This window comes from Pistacia vera, unplaced genomic scaffold, assembly GCF_008641045.1.
Source record: "Pistacia vera cultivar Batoury unplaced genomic scaffold, PisVer_v2 Contig59, whole genome shotgun sequence".
NCBI lineage: Eukaryota > Viridiplantae > Streptophyta > Magnoliopsida > Sapindales > Anacardiaceae > Pistacia > Pistacia vera.
In genome coordinates, this window is record NW_022196434.1 from 461,670 (window position 1) to 476,715 (window position 15,046).

At 34.4% G+C, this 15,046-nt stretch overlaps 2 protein-coding genes across 2 annotated transcripts; one reads left to right on the forward strand and one right to left on the reverse strand.

The window, feature by feature from the left end:
• Window positions 1–847: 847 nt before the first annotated feature.
• LOC116109818 (serine/threonine-protein phosphatase 5-like) lies at window positions 848–5,949 on the forward strand. The gene is made up of 8 exons (XM_031396052.1): window positions 848–1,080; window positions 2,130–2,223; window positions 2,306–2,356; window positions 2,467–2,640; window positions 2,941–3,120; window positions 3,445–3,564; window positions 4,561–4,694; window positions 5,591–5,949. The coding sequence occupies exons 1-8, from the start codon at window positions 950–952 to the stop codon at window positions 5,664–5,666; spliced, it is 960 nt and encodes a 319-aa protein (XP_031251912.1). The 5' UTR covers window positions 848–949; the 3' UTR covers window positions 5,667–5,949.
• Window positions 5,950–7,526: 1,577 nt separating this feature from the next.
• On the reverse strand, window positions 7,527–11,828 carry LOC116109791 (sulfate transporter 3.1-like). Its single transcript, XM_031396016.1, has 12 exons — window positions 11,297–11,828; window positions 10,995–11,202; window positions 10,673–10,844; window positions 10,495–10,560; window positions 9,809–9,922; window positions 9,553–9,675; window positions 9,015–9,141; window positions 8,604–8,890; window positions 8,322–8,512; window positions 8,141–8,226; window positions 7,969–8,045; window positions 7,527–7,884 (listed from the first exon to the last, which is right to left on the reverse strand). The coding sequence occupies exons 1-12, from the start codon at window positions 11,610–11,612 to the stop codon at window positions 7,693–7,695; spliced, it is 1,959 nt and encodes a 652-aa protein (XP_031251876.1). The 5' UTR covers window positions 11,613–11,828; the 3' UTR covers window positions 7,527–7,692.
• Between the last annotated feature and the right edge of the window lie 3,218 nt (window positions 11,829–15,046).

Below are 15,046 nucleotides of genomic sequence, written 5' to 3' on the forward strand. Positions count from 1 at the left end.
TAGATTACTAAATTGCCTTCCTTTTTAAATATTAATAAAATAATATTTTTTTATTATTTTTTTGAATCTTTTTTTTAACTCCCTACATTTGAAATTTTGCTAAAACATCACAGCCATATAAAACTTTAATTTGGAGCAAAATCGCCCGTACCCACTCCAAGCCACTGCCCGCAGCCAGGCACCACCGCTAGCAGTCAATGGAATGATGTACGACTAGTCGTATATGAGCGACCTAACGCCGGCAAAGCCGGAAATGGCCATGGATTACAAATCCATGGTCGAGAAAAGGAGATCCATGGCTGGAAAAGGCCTTACCAGCGCACGACCAACCAAATCCCCCCGGTCGTGCATCATTATAGTCGCGACCGGCAGTGGTGAGTCACGGTCGACAGTGATCTTGGGTGGTTGGGGGTATTTTGTTAACTTTTAAACTTTTTTGTAGCTAGGGTGTTTTAGCTAATTTCTCAAATGTACGGTGGCTGGGTATTGCTATTCGGTAGACATTTGAGGGCAGTTGTGCCAGAAATGGTTTTTAATTAAGGGCAAAGTAAGTAGAAAAATCAGATCACCTCAGTAATGTTTTAATAACATCCCCTAACAAGATAATAAGATTACTCCCTATATTACCAATAACAAACATTATTTACACTAAAAAATTGTCTTAATATTTTATTACTTGTAAATCAAACACTGAAATCTTGCAAAATAAACGAAGATTACCGTATTATCTTGTACACGCCGATACAAACAGCCCCTTGTTGATTATTATTTTACTTTAATATTAATTAAACTAATTAAATATTTAAGTAAAGTTTGGAAATTATTTAAAAAAAATTCATCACTTTATCACTCTCAAAACTTGGAAGTAGATCAAAGGCAGCCTCCGTCCCTGCGAACGGTCCAAAGTTCAAAGATCTCCCATAAACCCTAGCAACGAAACAGGTACACTATGGCTGAAGCAGAGGAGATGTCATTGAAAGATAAAGGTAACGAGTTCTTCAAAGCAGGCAACTACCTCAAAGCAGCTGCTCTTTACACTCAGGCCATCAAACAAGACCCTTCTAATCCCACTCTTTACAGGTTTTTTTTTTTTTTTTTTTGTTTTTTGCAGTTCCCTCTTGCATTTCTCCTTCAAGCTCTTTTCTATGGTTTTTCAGAAATGAATGTGAAATAGACTGTATAAAATATGTATGTAAGGCCAACATTTTATTCCTAAACCCTAATAGAATTTGACATTTCATTAAAACACGCAAAATTAAACTGTCTTGAAGGACAAAATAATCCGTATTTATGAGTACCACAGTGTGTGTGGCTTTGCCTTGTAATTATTGAATCAAACACTGCAACATGATTTTTCCTGGTAGCATCGATGCGAATATGAGCTGCCTATATTTACTTATTTGAAAGTTTGAGCGTTCTAAGGTTAGAATTTATTTTGCTTTATTATGGAATTGTGATTAATCAGCTTCGTTAGTTTCTTCATGTTGCATATTGACCTTAGTTGCCATGCTAAATGATATTATAGATGTTCTCAAATACCGAACGACATATCATTTAGGTAATAGCATGATGAAAAAATTATAATTTCAGAATTGCTTATTGAAAAGGAAAATAGTATATATTTTATATACGAAGTGCACTTTTTTTGTTTTAGAGAATTTTTTTATAAATTGAGACATGAATCAAATCCGCCAGAAAATTAGTGGTGGAATGACTTAACTATTTGTGTGCGTTAAAATTGGATCAATTATATGTTGACTAAAAATGACTTAATTGTTTAACAAACTATTCAAGTCTTCGTTTTTTAATTGTTTAATAGATATATTTTGTTCATATCTAGATTTTTGGCATGATTCATTTAATTATATGGTTGAGTTTGAGTTAACAATTATATCTAAATATCTTAGTACAATGTTAATTTGAGCAATTCCCCCTTCATGGGTTGTTACATGTGTTATTTAAATTTATACTTGATGCTTGCACTGCTTTGGTTTGTCAACTTAGAATCAACTGTTATATGCTTTTCATTTATTAAGTTCTTCAGTAGTTTCACTTCAGCCACATAGTGCAGGATGTCTTATTGTTGAATTAATGCATCTCCTCCATTATGATGTTTTATTGTTGGTCAGCAACCGTGCTGCAGCATTTCTACAACTGGTTAAGCTTAGCAAAGCACTTGCTGATGCAGAGATGACTATCACATTGAACCCCCAGTGGGAAAAGGTGTTTGTTTCTTGATTTGTATTCATTGTACTTGGTTCTTCTAAGCTCTTTCATAACAAGTATTATTTTGATGCACCTTCAGGGTTATTTCAGAAAAGGATGCATATTGGAGGCCATGGAACGATACGATGATGTATGTTTTAAAATTTGCTCCTTCCTCCTTTGATTTATTTGACAGCCTTCTGCTCAAGACACTAGTTTTTGTTTCCTGTTGCTAATGTCTTTTCTTTTCACATGTTGTAGGCTTTAAGTGCCTTCCAGACAGCTTTGCAATACAATCGACAGAGTGCAGAAGTATTAAGAAAGATCAAGAGGATTTCCCAGTTGGCAAAAGACAAACAACGAGCCCAAGAAGTTGAGAATATGAGATCAAATGTTGATATGGCGAAGCATTTGGATGCCTTGAAATCAGAAATGGTGGGTGTTGCTTCTACAGCCAAGAGTCATAGTTGTGATATATTTTATTTACATCCCATCTTAGTCTGCACACACACATTCATGCACATATCTATATATATATAGCCTCCTCTGTCTGTGTAAGACATATTTCCTGAGAGTAATTCATCAGACTAATTTCTGGACGTCTATTTTGCCATATTTCCTTCTCACAAGCAGAAAGTCTGCTGATTCTCTGAACTGTATAATGCAGTTTACCCTCAGAGAATTGTTTTGAGCATTTCCCAGTAAGGAGGATTAAGTTGGTCTTCCTCTTTGCAGTCTGAGAAGTATGGATCTGAAGAATGTTGGAAGGACGCCTTTTCTTTTCTTGTTGAGACAATGGAGACAGCTGTGAAGTCTTGGCATGAAACGTCTAAAGTGGATGCTAGAGTCTATTTCCTTCTTGATAAAGAAAAGACAGACACTGAGAAGTATGCTCCAGCTGTCAATATTGATAAGGTACCAACTTATCTGCGTGCGTTTGTTTCTCCTGATAGCTTTCTCCTTTCTGATTTTTTATATGACCTTATTACTTTATGTGGCTTCATAACCTCTCTCGCTCTTTCTGATTGTAGTTGTGTTTAAATGCATTAATTAATTTTTCTGAACTATTAGCTTGTTATTGAGCATATAATTTAAACGTATACATGGCACTCTTTGGTCCATCAATTTCAGTTTGTACAATTTAGTATTTTCTTTTGAAATATTGATTGGAAACAAATATATATATATATATATATATATAATTTTCTACTTTTCTTGATTCCTTTTCTGCTGTACCAGGCGTTTGAGTCACCGCATACACACAGCAGTTGTTTTTCATTTCTAAGGCAGTATGCTGAGGATTCTTTCTCTAGCGCAGCTTGCCTAGTGGCACCAAAAAGCATTATATCTTACCCTCAGGTTACATATCTTATCTTCTTATTAGTTTTTGATCTGCTAAGAGTCTTCTTGACCAGAAGAGGATTTATTTTATATTTACTTGTTTGAAAGTTTGAGCATTCTACGGTTAGAATTTATTTTGCTTTATTATGGAATTGTGATTAATCAGCTTTGTTAGTTTCTTTATGTTGCATATTCACGTTAGTTGCCATGCTAAATGATATTATAGATGTTCTCAAATACCGAACGACATATCATTTAGGTAATAGCATGATTGAAAAAAAAATAAAAACATTTCAGAATTGCTTATTGAAAAGGAAAAAATATATCTTACCCTCAGGTGACATATCTTATCTTATTAGTTTTTGATGTGCTAAGAGTCTTCTTGACCAGAAGAGGATTTACATTCTTTATACATCACACTGACAATGCAACCTATTGATAATCAAGATGTGGATACTTGTCAATGTGAATGTGTCTCAGGAAACATGAGCTTTAATTTGTAGGCATATAAATGCTTCCTTAGTGTGCCAAAGTGTTGATTTCAGTTGTTTATATGCAGTGTTTGTTATAGTTCCTGCCAATTAATGTGGGAGCTACTACCCTGATTACCATCCTCACTCATGTGCCAACAGTCTGTTAATTTTGCTTGAACTAATCCGTTTATAATCAGGGTTGGAATGCAAGCCTTAAATTGTGTGGTGCAATCCACTACCAATTTGTATAAATACTCAAATATTTTCTAAAGCATAGGAAAAACTTAAATTTGCTTATATAAACTTTGTTAAAGAATTATATCTAGATGACCGCAGGTATGTATATATCTAATTAGTTGGTTAATTTTAAATGGAACCAAGTCTGCTGGTTGGATACTTCAACTTTGAATTGTTCTAGCTGGTGTTCGAATTCTCCAAAACCAACTTGTATTTTTTAATATGTGATTATATACACTTTCCAGTTGAGAAATAGAAGGTCATTCTAGGACAAGGTATCGTCATTGATGTAATTTCTTTGCAGGTTTGGAAAGGTCAAGGATCAAGAAAGTGGAAACATGGGCAACATGATGGTTTCTTTGTTCAATTTGAGTCACCCCTCGTGCGAAAACTATGGTTTATACCTAGTTCCAATGAAAAGGGGCAAGTATTGTGCAGGTCTGTTTCTTGCTCCTTCATATGCACATAATCCTTTTCGCTATGAGTTCTTTTTTTTTTTTTAAATAAATTTAACTTTAAATTCAAGTATTCTGGCTAGCTGCAGTTAATCTGAAGGTGAATATCTCAAAAGTAGTACATTACCTGCCAACCTGCCTTATGCAATCATATATTATGACTTTGCTTACATTGATAATATTTTATTACAGGAGACAATTGAGAAACTTCTTTCACTTCTGTAATTTCCACGTGATTGGATTAGACTGGATGGATTGGCTGGCCTGTTGAGTGTTTATTGCTTTTATTATATCTTCTTGAAATTTTAAAGTTTGACCCATCTTGTGAAGGTTCCTTTTTCCTGTTGGTCCCAAACTAAGTGATGACCCCTTTGGCTCATTGATAGAAGGGAAAATTTACATTATAGTGGTAGAAAGCTACTATTAGATTTCATTTTCAGTAGTGATGGAGATTGACTCCTTATGTATATATGTTAAAAAATCCTAGTATGTCAACTTCTGCTGATTCCATTCACCTTTATAGTACTTAAATAGTATACCAAACAAAACCGTGTTATTTGAATAGTTGTCTTATGATAACAATTATAGCTCCTTTTTTGTGGCAATTTATTTTCTACTGAATGAAACCGAAATAAAATCCTACTACGATTAGATTTCAATTTCAGTAGTGTTGGAGATTGGCTCCTTGTATATATATGTTAAAAATCCTAGTATTTCAGCTTCTGCTTGTTCTATTCACCTTCATAGTACTTGAATATTATATCAAACAAAACCGTGTTATTAGAATAGTGGTCTCATCATAGCAATTATAGCTCTTTTTTGTGGTAAATTATTTTCAATTGAAATTAATGAAACCTAAATTGGCGGATCCTTTTTCAGGGACCCGGAGGTTTTGGACATCAGTGCCCATGAAGTGCTTCCACGTATATTCAAAGAGAAGCTTTCCGGTTCGTAATAGCCATTTGTATTAGTTTGGTACTTAACAAAGGAAAAAGGTTGGCACAGACTTAACTAGGAGAGTAGCATATATCGTGAAACATGGTGGTAAACATCGGGGTGCCTGCTTTTGACTTGTGTTGGTATGCAAGGCCTCAAGTGGATGTGTTAATTTTGATGAAAAGTGGTCTCTTAGCATACCATTCCTGCACTCACTTCTGAACTCTGGAGATTTTGCTGGGCTTGTTGAGTAATTGCTTTTTGCCAACATACTTTACTGTAAAGTTGATTCCTGTATTTTTATTTTTATTTTTTGTAGCAAGGGAGCTTGGTCCCTTTTTAAATTGATGAAAGTGTTTGTAACTCTTGGTCTGTATTGCTCATATTTGTGTGCAGTGCTTGGTTACTTGTTGGCATATACATTAATACTCGACAATACTGTTTTGAAATTTTATGCAGAGAATGCTCAAGATTGGGCATTTTGTTTTGGACCTCCATTTGTGTTATCTGTTTTTTGCAATATATGATCGATGACCGGATTCCATGATTTCCATTCTTGTATGAGTATTGTATTATTGCTCTGATCTTGGGAATCAAACTTATGGGTTTTTGTCATTAGTAGATAAGTCATAAAACTTGTAATATGAAATCAGTAGCAAACTGATTCAAATTGAAGGGCTCTAGGGACGATGTGGGGATGAGCCAAGCCAGGGTAAATTCTTACGGTTGGAGATGTAACTTCTAAGTGTGGCAACGAGGGGGACCCTTCAGCCATAGCCTGCACCTCCTCTTCACTGCAGACGGCAGACCTTACCCAATCAGCACCCGGGCCACCCTGTACCTGGGTCAGGCAATGAGGTCCTACATCGTCTATAATTCAAAACAAGTCTCAGCCCTTTCTGGATCCTGTTTGATGCCATTTGACCCTTACGGGTTGGTTGAAGTCAGACTCTGTTTTCACATTGTTTTCCTTACCAGTTCGTTGTATTTTTCTCAGCAAAACTGGAACAAGTCAACAATTTCAAACTTGTCTTATTAAGTTTTTTCACTCTTGATGAATACAAGTCATGCGCTGAGTTGATTGTTATCTTTAAGGCTTTAACTGACATGAGCGAAGATTAAAGAAGATGAAGTTTGAGGTGCTGTAAACGAAAATTTTGTTTATTGTAGTCATCGTTCCTACCTTGGGTTTTATTTGCAACATCCAGAAACTGTTCATATGGGTCGACCTGAGTTTTTGTTCGTCATCCTGGTGAAGTTCCTCAACAACTTTGTTGAACTTGGTGAATGTTACCATCCGTGGTGGTTGAAAGTTGAAACTTAATTGACAAGTAACTATTTTCACTATTGATTTTTGATAGAATTTGAGGTGGGTCTGACTCCTCACCCAACAAGACCTTGTTGAATGGGAAGATTACACCCTCTTATAAATCAGTAGGCTTGAGCATGTCTAATCGGTGTGGGACACTCCTTCTCATGGTAAAACCTATATATTGGGTCATGCCTGTTAGTATAGAGTATATCCATAATTATACTATGATATACTCTATTATAGTGTCTTTATTCTTCATATAACCCATTTGATCACTTCTTTTTTCTCCATTTGGTTGGTGAAAGTCGTTATATTAAATATTGAACAACATATATGAAGCTTAATTTTTCCTGAGTTGACGAATTTTCAAATTAGTGGGAGTAGGAACGCTGAATTTGTTGAGAATTCATCTTTTGTTAGACCAAAGTTTAGCTTGGAAGTCGCAACTTCAACCTTTTAGTTGTATCATGTTTGTCTTAATGTTGATTGACAAGAAGTCAAGAACCAACCTCTTTGAAAAAATTCACAGTTGAAACGAGTGTCTATTCAATCCAACCTGGATTGGGAATAAGTCAATTTCTCATGAAAGCAGCAGTAATAACTAGTATCTTATTGCGTGTATAGTATTACATAAGTTTTAAGACTTATAAGCGCCTTGAAAACAATCTCATTCTTGCTCTTTGATGAATAAGATTAGGAATGGTGCTTCTCAGAGGTTTACATGATCCGTAAATTAGACAATATTATCTTGTGAGTTATATTCAGGTCCAGGGTTTGATGATGATTTGCATGTGTGTAGCATGAAATTGCATGTGGCAACAGCCTCTCCTACTGTCAAATACATCCATTCCTGTCCAATGTTTTCAACGAACTTGGACTTGTCTAGCTTCTTGATCACTTCGCTTCGTGGGTTCGCCAACACCAGCTGAAACATAACAACGCATTAGATTACTGACAGGCATATTAATCAATTAGACCAGTGAAAATAATTCTGAGATTATAAGTATACCTTGAGACCTCTTCTATCAATAGTCTTCTTGACTTCTTCAAGCATGCTGATTCCACTTGTATCAATGCTTCCAACATCTGTAATTTAAAATGTTTTTAGAATCAGAGAAGAATAAAATATATTTTTTAATTCCTTTCTCTTTTTCTTGCATTTGTTGTAAATAATTACTTACTGCTCATATCTATTATGACGTAGTGTAAGCTGGTTTCTCCTGAAACCTTTACTCTGTCTTCCTCCTCATAAATCCATCTCGAAATCCTGAGAATGAAATTAGAATGCTTGTTAATTTAGTCTTGATCAGGAGTCATTGGAATTAATGAAATGGATTGGTCTCATATTTATTGTTTAAGTACCTTTCTCTTAAGTAGCTTGCATTGGCAAAATAGATTGATGAATCAATCTGAAGGATAAGCATTCCAGGAACATTGTTGGCAACTGGGTATTGATCGATACTTCTATAGATTACAGAGTTGGGAATGTTGCCTAAAACAAATGTTCTAGGCCTTGCTACAGAGAGCAACACTCTCAGTAAAGATATTGCAACCTGCACAGAAAAATAAACCATATCAAATAAATAAGCTTAAGACTCGGACGAAATTATAAATGCTAGCTAGGCAAAGTTAATATAAACTTACTGCAACGACTAAGCCAATCTCAACACTGCCAAAGACCACACCGGCATATGCACTCATGCATACAATGAAGTCAAATTTGTCGAGTTTCCAAAGGTGAAGGGCAGCTTCATAGTCAATTAGGCCAAGCATTGCAGAAATAATTATAGATGAAAGCACAACAAGAGGAGTGTAATGGAACAAAGGCGTTAGGAATAGCAATGTCAACATCACAGCTGTGGCCATTACTATATTCGACACTGCACTCTTGCACCCTGCATTGAAATTCACTGCTGTCCTCGAAAATGGCCCTGCATGATCACAGTCAAAAGTTTAGTATTAGACTGAGCAACGGATCGTATAATTGAATTTGAAATAAGATTTAAATTTGGTCCAAATGTAAGTTGGACTCTAAACGCTGCTGAAATTCAATACCTGTTGTTAAGTAGCAAGAAGTGCAAGAGCCAGCAATATTCATCATCCCAATGGCAATCATCTCTTTGTTCCCATCTATGTGATAGTTCTTGAACATGGCAAAACTTCTCCCAACTGCTATTCCTTCCTATAAATATCAGACCAACTCATTTAGTAAACAATAATTCAATCTTTTCATATACTATAACAATCATTAGTCCAAAATTAGGCAACTTTTTAAATAATTATTTTGTATCTTATTCATCGATTAAGTAAGGAATTTTTCTTTTGGGTTGTTATTTGATCTCTGTCTAAGCAAGTAAGTTCTGGATGTTTTTGATTCTCATAATCTGAGATTTCTTACTGGTAATCTTATATTGACTAAATCATCTATATGTATATAAGTTAAGTAGATTGACTTATTAAGAAAAGAAAGCGTGTGAACAAGAAACAAGAGTAGGTGGCAAAAATAAGAAATGGGGTCAAGGCCAAAACATGTTGACGTGTAATAGAGAGAGTGGGGAGCATATGATAATTGAAGCTTGAGTAGATAACTTACAGCAAGAGCAATCACACCAGTTATTACTCCAGTTTTAATAGCTGTGGTCAGATACGGTGACCCAAAACCTAGAGCCAACTCCGAGACTGATGGTGGATTCAATCCCCTTTTCAAGTGTCCAATCTGCATAAGTACCGTTTTCAATAAGAAAATACTTTTTCAAAATTCTCATTCTAGGATAATTGAAAGAAAAGTTTCATCAGATTATTTAAATGTATTGCGTTTGCGTAAGTCTGAGTCTGAGTCTGAGCGTCACCACTTGGACTCCATGTTTCTCAGCATTAGTGAAGTAGACAAGGACGCTTCCTAGAATAACAGACGTCAGAGGTGCCATTGCATTTATCCAGAAGAACGCTGGCTTTTTCTTGCTCTGCATGTAATCAAACACATCTTAATTAAACATCAATTATTTATAAATTTCTTATATAATATTCTGCTCGTATTAATTAATTAATCAAATTAGGTCCTATTTCCATTAACAATACGCTTTCTGGTAAATAAAGTCGAAGGAAACAAGAACAATCCTACATATATACCATTAGCGGAGGCAGGTGAGCATATTGTCAAAGCTAATGTATTTTTTTTTTCTTTTTTTAGAATCTTATTGTCAACAGTACAGACCTTGAGATTGCAGGGTCAATATTAGATTGATTGCACGAGACGAGACAATAAGCTTTAATTTAAAGAAACCCATTTCACAAGTTTTGTGATGAAATTTTATTGGTAATGGTGTTGATATTTCATGATCAACTTCGACAGCAAGAAGCTAAGAGTGGTTAAATGACATGAAATTTCAACGCACAAACAATGATATTTCTTTCTTCTTTCTTCTTTAACTTTTCGTCCTAAATATAGGATAATTAAACTTGAATTAAAATTATGAAATGGAAAAAGGTTTTTTTTTTTTTTTTAAATTAATTAGCATGCATGGGATCCACTTACGAAATATCTTGTGAGGAGAAGGAAGAAAAGGAAACAACACCCCAAGACGCCACTCTCCCATCTCCACTGCAACCAAACCACCAAACATTACATTAAATTCTTTAAAAAAGGAGAAGAACATGCATTTTGATTGATCAGCTGGTTAATAATTAACACAAAGTTAATCAAGCTAATTAACCTGGTGTGTTTGGCTAAAAACGGAGCGCATAACTGATACAAGATCAGTGGCATGAGTGAAGCGAACCAGTCCAAGGATTCCTTTGAGTTGCTGAAGACAGACAACTGTGGCGGCTCCAGCCATGAAGCCCACTATTGTTGCATGTGATAGAAAGTCCACTATGAAACCAAGCCTGTAATTATTCATCACCCACCCCCCCCCAAAAAAAAAAAAAACCAAAGAAGTTAACGTATTATACATTATACAGGACAAAATTCATGCAATTTAAATTTAGTTGGACTTTCAGAAAGGAAAAGATAATATACATGTTGAAGAAACTGACCTTAAAAAGCCCAGGGCGGCTTGGAAAACTCCGGCGAAGAAAGTAGCAGTGAGAGCTAGTTGAACATAAAGCTTAGGGTTCTCAGTAGGACTAACTTCCCTCCCTAACATAGAAGCTATTAAAAGTGATGCAACCGCCACCGTACCCACTGCCAAATCTCTGGAGCTGCCCATCATGGCATATACCAATGGTGGAACAAAGCTCGAATCTGCATTTCCAGAGCACATAATATTATTCGTCATATAACAGATTAAATATACTATCTTTATTTAAAGATAAGAGGAACAATTAACGAAACTTACATAATCCGATAATTGGTGGTAAGTTGGCCAAGCTTGCATAACTTATCCCTTGAGGAACAGCAAGGCTGGCAATAGTAACTCCAGAAATAAGATCAGATTTGAAGAACTCAAAAGTGTAGCGAGGTGCCCATTCAAGAATCGGCACAAAGTACTGTAATCCTAATAGAAACTTCCTAGACGCCGGTTGGTTTTTGAATTGCCTAAAAGGGTCATCAGGGAAAAAAGTCTCTTTGAGACCGGACTTTAGTGACTTCAAAAATGGTTTCGACGGAGGAATTGCAACACGATGTGGGCATTCATAATCTGCGTTACCCATACTTTGAACTCCAGAAAATATCACTACTTATAATATAAAGACAAAAATTATATACTATAAGCTCGCTCTAGTGATATATAGAGAAAAGTGTCGGTTGTCTAGGAGCAATGCTGCAAGAAAGTAGCTAAGTTTGGAGCTGGTGACGTATTTATCTTGATAGTGAAGGAGATAAGAGACAGAATTTGGAGGTATCAGCATGTATTAATGGCGTTTCAGAGTTGGGTATTTGGTGACAATAAGGTAAGCGAACTTGGCTATTTATAGCATTAGGTGACATGGGGAGAATGAGAGTGAGTGGAAGAAAATCCAATCAAAAAATTCTGAAGGGACCCATTGACACAAATGTGTGAATAGTGAAAACGTGTATTGTAGTCAGCTTCTTTGACCTCTGGCTATCCACCTTTTAACTGTAACAGTAAGATTTCGAAGAGGAATTAATCTACCTATGATTAGTGGCGTTTAGTAAACTTGGCTTGTTCTTATTGGCTGGAAATGCGTGGTAGTTCATTGATTGAGTTGGGGGGGATTTTGGGAAGATATGCTGAATTTGTAATTAGCAACTTTTGGGAGTTGGATAGGCATATGGTGCCAACTTCACATTAGAATTTAAAAGTGCGAAAACTAGCTGTTTGCTACTTGATTAACTTTTAATCAAATTGTTCTTTAATTACTACTTAATTACTCAGGATTTGTACCAAACAAACACTTTGTGGTGTTTAGGAATCCTGAATGATTGATTAACTATATATATATTGGTAAACGGAGTGTTTGGACCAGTTTACGTGTATCTTAACTAATCATTGAAGTATATTGAATACCTTACGAACCTAAAGAATTTGATAAACAAAGCAAAAAGATTTTCAATTTGTGGTAAGATAACATCTTTCTGACTCTATAGAGATACCTTATTTTCACTGGGGAAGGTTACCTTTTTAACTACCAGGTTTAACGATTTTAATTGATATAATCGGCATGTTGTATTGAATATTATTTCATCTTTATATAACCAAATACTTAAAATTTGAATATATTCCTCATATGAGATTACACAATTAGAATTTAGACATCTGGTGTTATCATGCTGTAGTTCGCAAACTTCCAAGTAATTAATTAACACTTAATCAATTCATCCTAGTCATCAAAAGAGAGTAAATCGAAAGAAATAAAGAAAAAAATTAACCGCCATTAAGTGATTCAACGGTTAATAAGGATTTTTAAGTGTATTATTTAAGAGGTCTTGAGTTTGATTCACCTAAGTTATTAATAGAGGTGACCACTAAGAGGATTTTTTCGATTATCAATTTTAAAGTCTCAATATATTAGTTGAGTTACATGTAAGCTGATCCGATATCTCCCATCAACGGAAAAAAAAAAAAATAAATAAATAAAACATGAGACACATTTCGTGTGGAGAAAATCATGTGTGCAGTCAACCGAGGTGTAATATGTTTCATGTGTGTAGTGCCTCTGATGACGAACCGAATACTTTTTGACTTCCATTCTATAGATAGGTATAATTAACTATAAGATATTTATAGTTATTTTTCTAAGGAGTAATATCGTTACCCACCCTCAGGTCAAATATGTTCTGTTACATATTTGACCTTGACAAATTAAGTTTTTTAAAAGTTTTTGTTTAAAAAACCAAATATCTCCAGATATTGTTAAATAAAATATAAAAACAAATTACATACAATATTGAAAATTATTAAAAAAAAACAACAATTTTTCAGATTTTTTATTTCAATTTTTCATACTAATTTTTTAGAGAAAAATTTAAGATTTTTAATTTCAAATTTTCAGAAACTTTCATATCTTTTTTTTAATTGTTCAGTTTTTTTTTTATTATTATTTTTATTTCAATTGTTCAAAAAAATTATTTCTATTTTTCAGAATTTTTATTTCAAAATTTCAGAATTTTTTATTTCAATTTTTCATATTAATTATTGTTGATACAAGATTTTGCACTAACCAGAGCGATCCAATTGATCTTAACGGAATCAAAATTGATGTGTGCGTGATTACTGATAACTAGCAATATAATGAATCAAAAGCAGCAAAGTAAATGACATAAAGAGTTTTTAAAGTGGTTCGATGAGTTATACTCTTAAGCCTACATCCATTCTTTTTGTATTTGCTATGAGAGCTTACAATACTAATCTTAAAATAATTTGCTAACTTCTTTCTCAAAATTGGAAGGGTTTATGTACAGATTTTGTACAAAAGAAAGAGCGAAAATAAAAGGATTACAATTAGGATTGAAATGCAACTCCGATATTCTCGCGGTTGAGCACTAAGATTGCGCCAAGATTATTGTCAATCTGATTTCTCCTGGATCTGAGGTTATCTGTGAGCTGGTTGAGCAACTATCGAGATTGGTCGCGACTAGCTTATGCTGGGGTCTAGCTACATCTTGACAAGCTTTTGCTGGGTCAGATAATCGGTTGAGTCGAGCTGATTTTGAATCGGGCTATAACCTTGTTGATCTTTGAGCTTGAAAGAAAAATCACACACAACAATTATTTTATAAAATTTTCAGATTTTTAATTTCAATTGTTCAGTTTTTTAAAATCTTTTCAGATTTTTTAAATTATTTTGTAATTCTATTTTGTGTTAAAAATCTATAGTTACAACTTTGCCCCTTGACTTAACAGTTGACATTTAGAAAAATGGAGATGAGGGAGGTAAGTAACAATTTATTCAAATGTGAAGGGAGGTCCCATAAAGTTTCTTATACCACAGCCCACAGGGATGCAACTGACAATTTATGGAAACCTCAGAGGAGGTAAGTGATAATACTCCTTTTCTAAATTAAATTCGACCATTGTAAACATCTCATTTGTCCAAGTGCTATTATCTAACTTCATACATGCAAATAAGCTATTCTAAAAATGCTTCTACTTTTTCTTAATTTATATATAAAACTTTTGAAATGGTCAAGTAAATCCTTTGATCATATAATTAAGAATTAAAATATTATTGAAAAGGTTCCCATGGTTAGAGTGTCTATATCAACACAAATTTGTGAATTTTCAGAGTCGTTGAGAGCCACCAGTTAGCCTTAATAAATCAGATCTAATGGGTACGCACAAGGCAAGGGCATTAAGCTCCATATACATATACTTTCATGTGTTTTAACTTAATTTTGAAAATTAATTTCATCAATTAGTAGGCAGTAAACATATATACGGAAATATCAATGTTCAGTGACAAATGCTTATGTGCACTTTGACAATATTAAAATGAGTTATATGTAGCATCGTTGTTAGTGTAGAAATATAGTGGATTTTTTTTTTTTTTGGTAATCGGGGTATCCGAGCTAACTTGCATGCACTTTAACTAATCTTTAGGGTTTATTAAACACTCTACAAACACAAAGGTAATAAGTCACAATTTTATTGGTAGGCGACCACAAGGTTTTGACTGAGAAAATC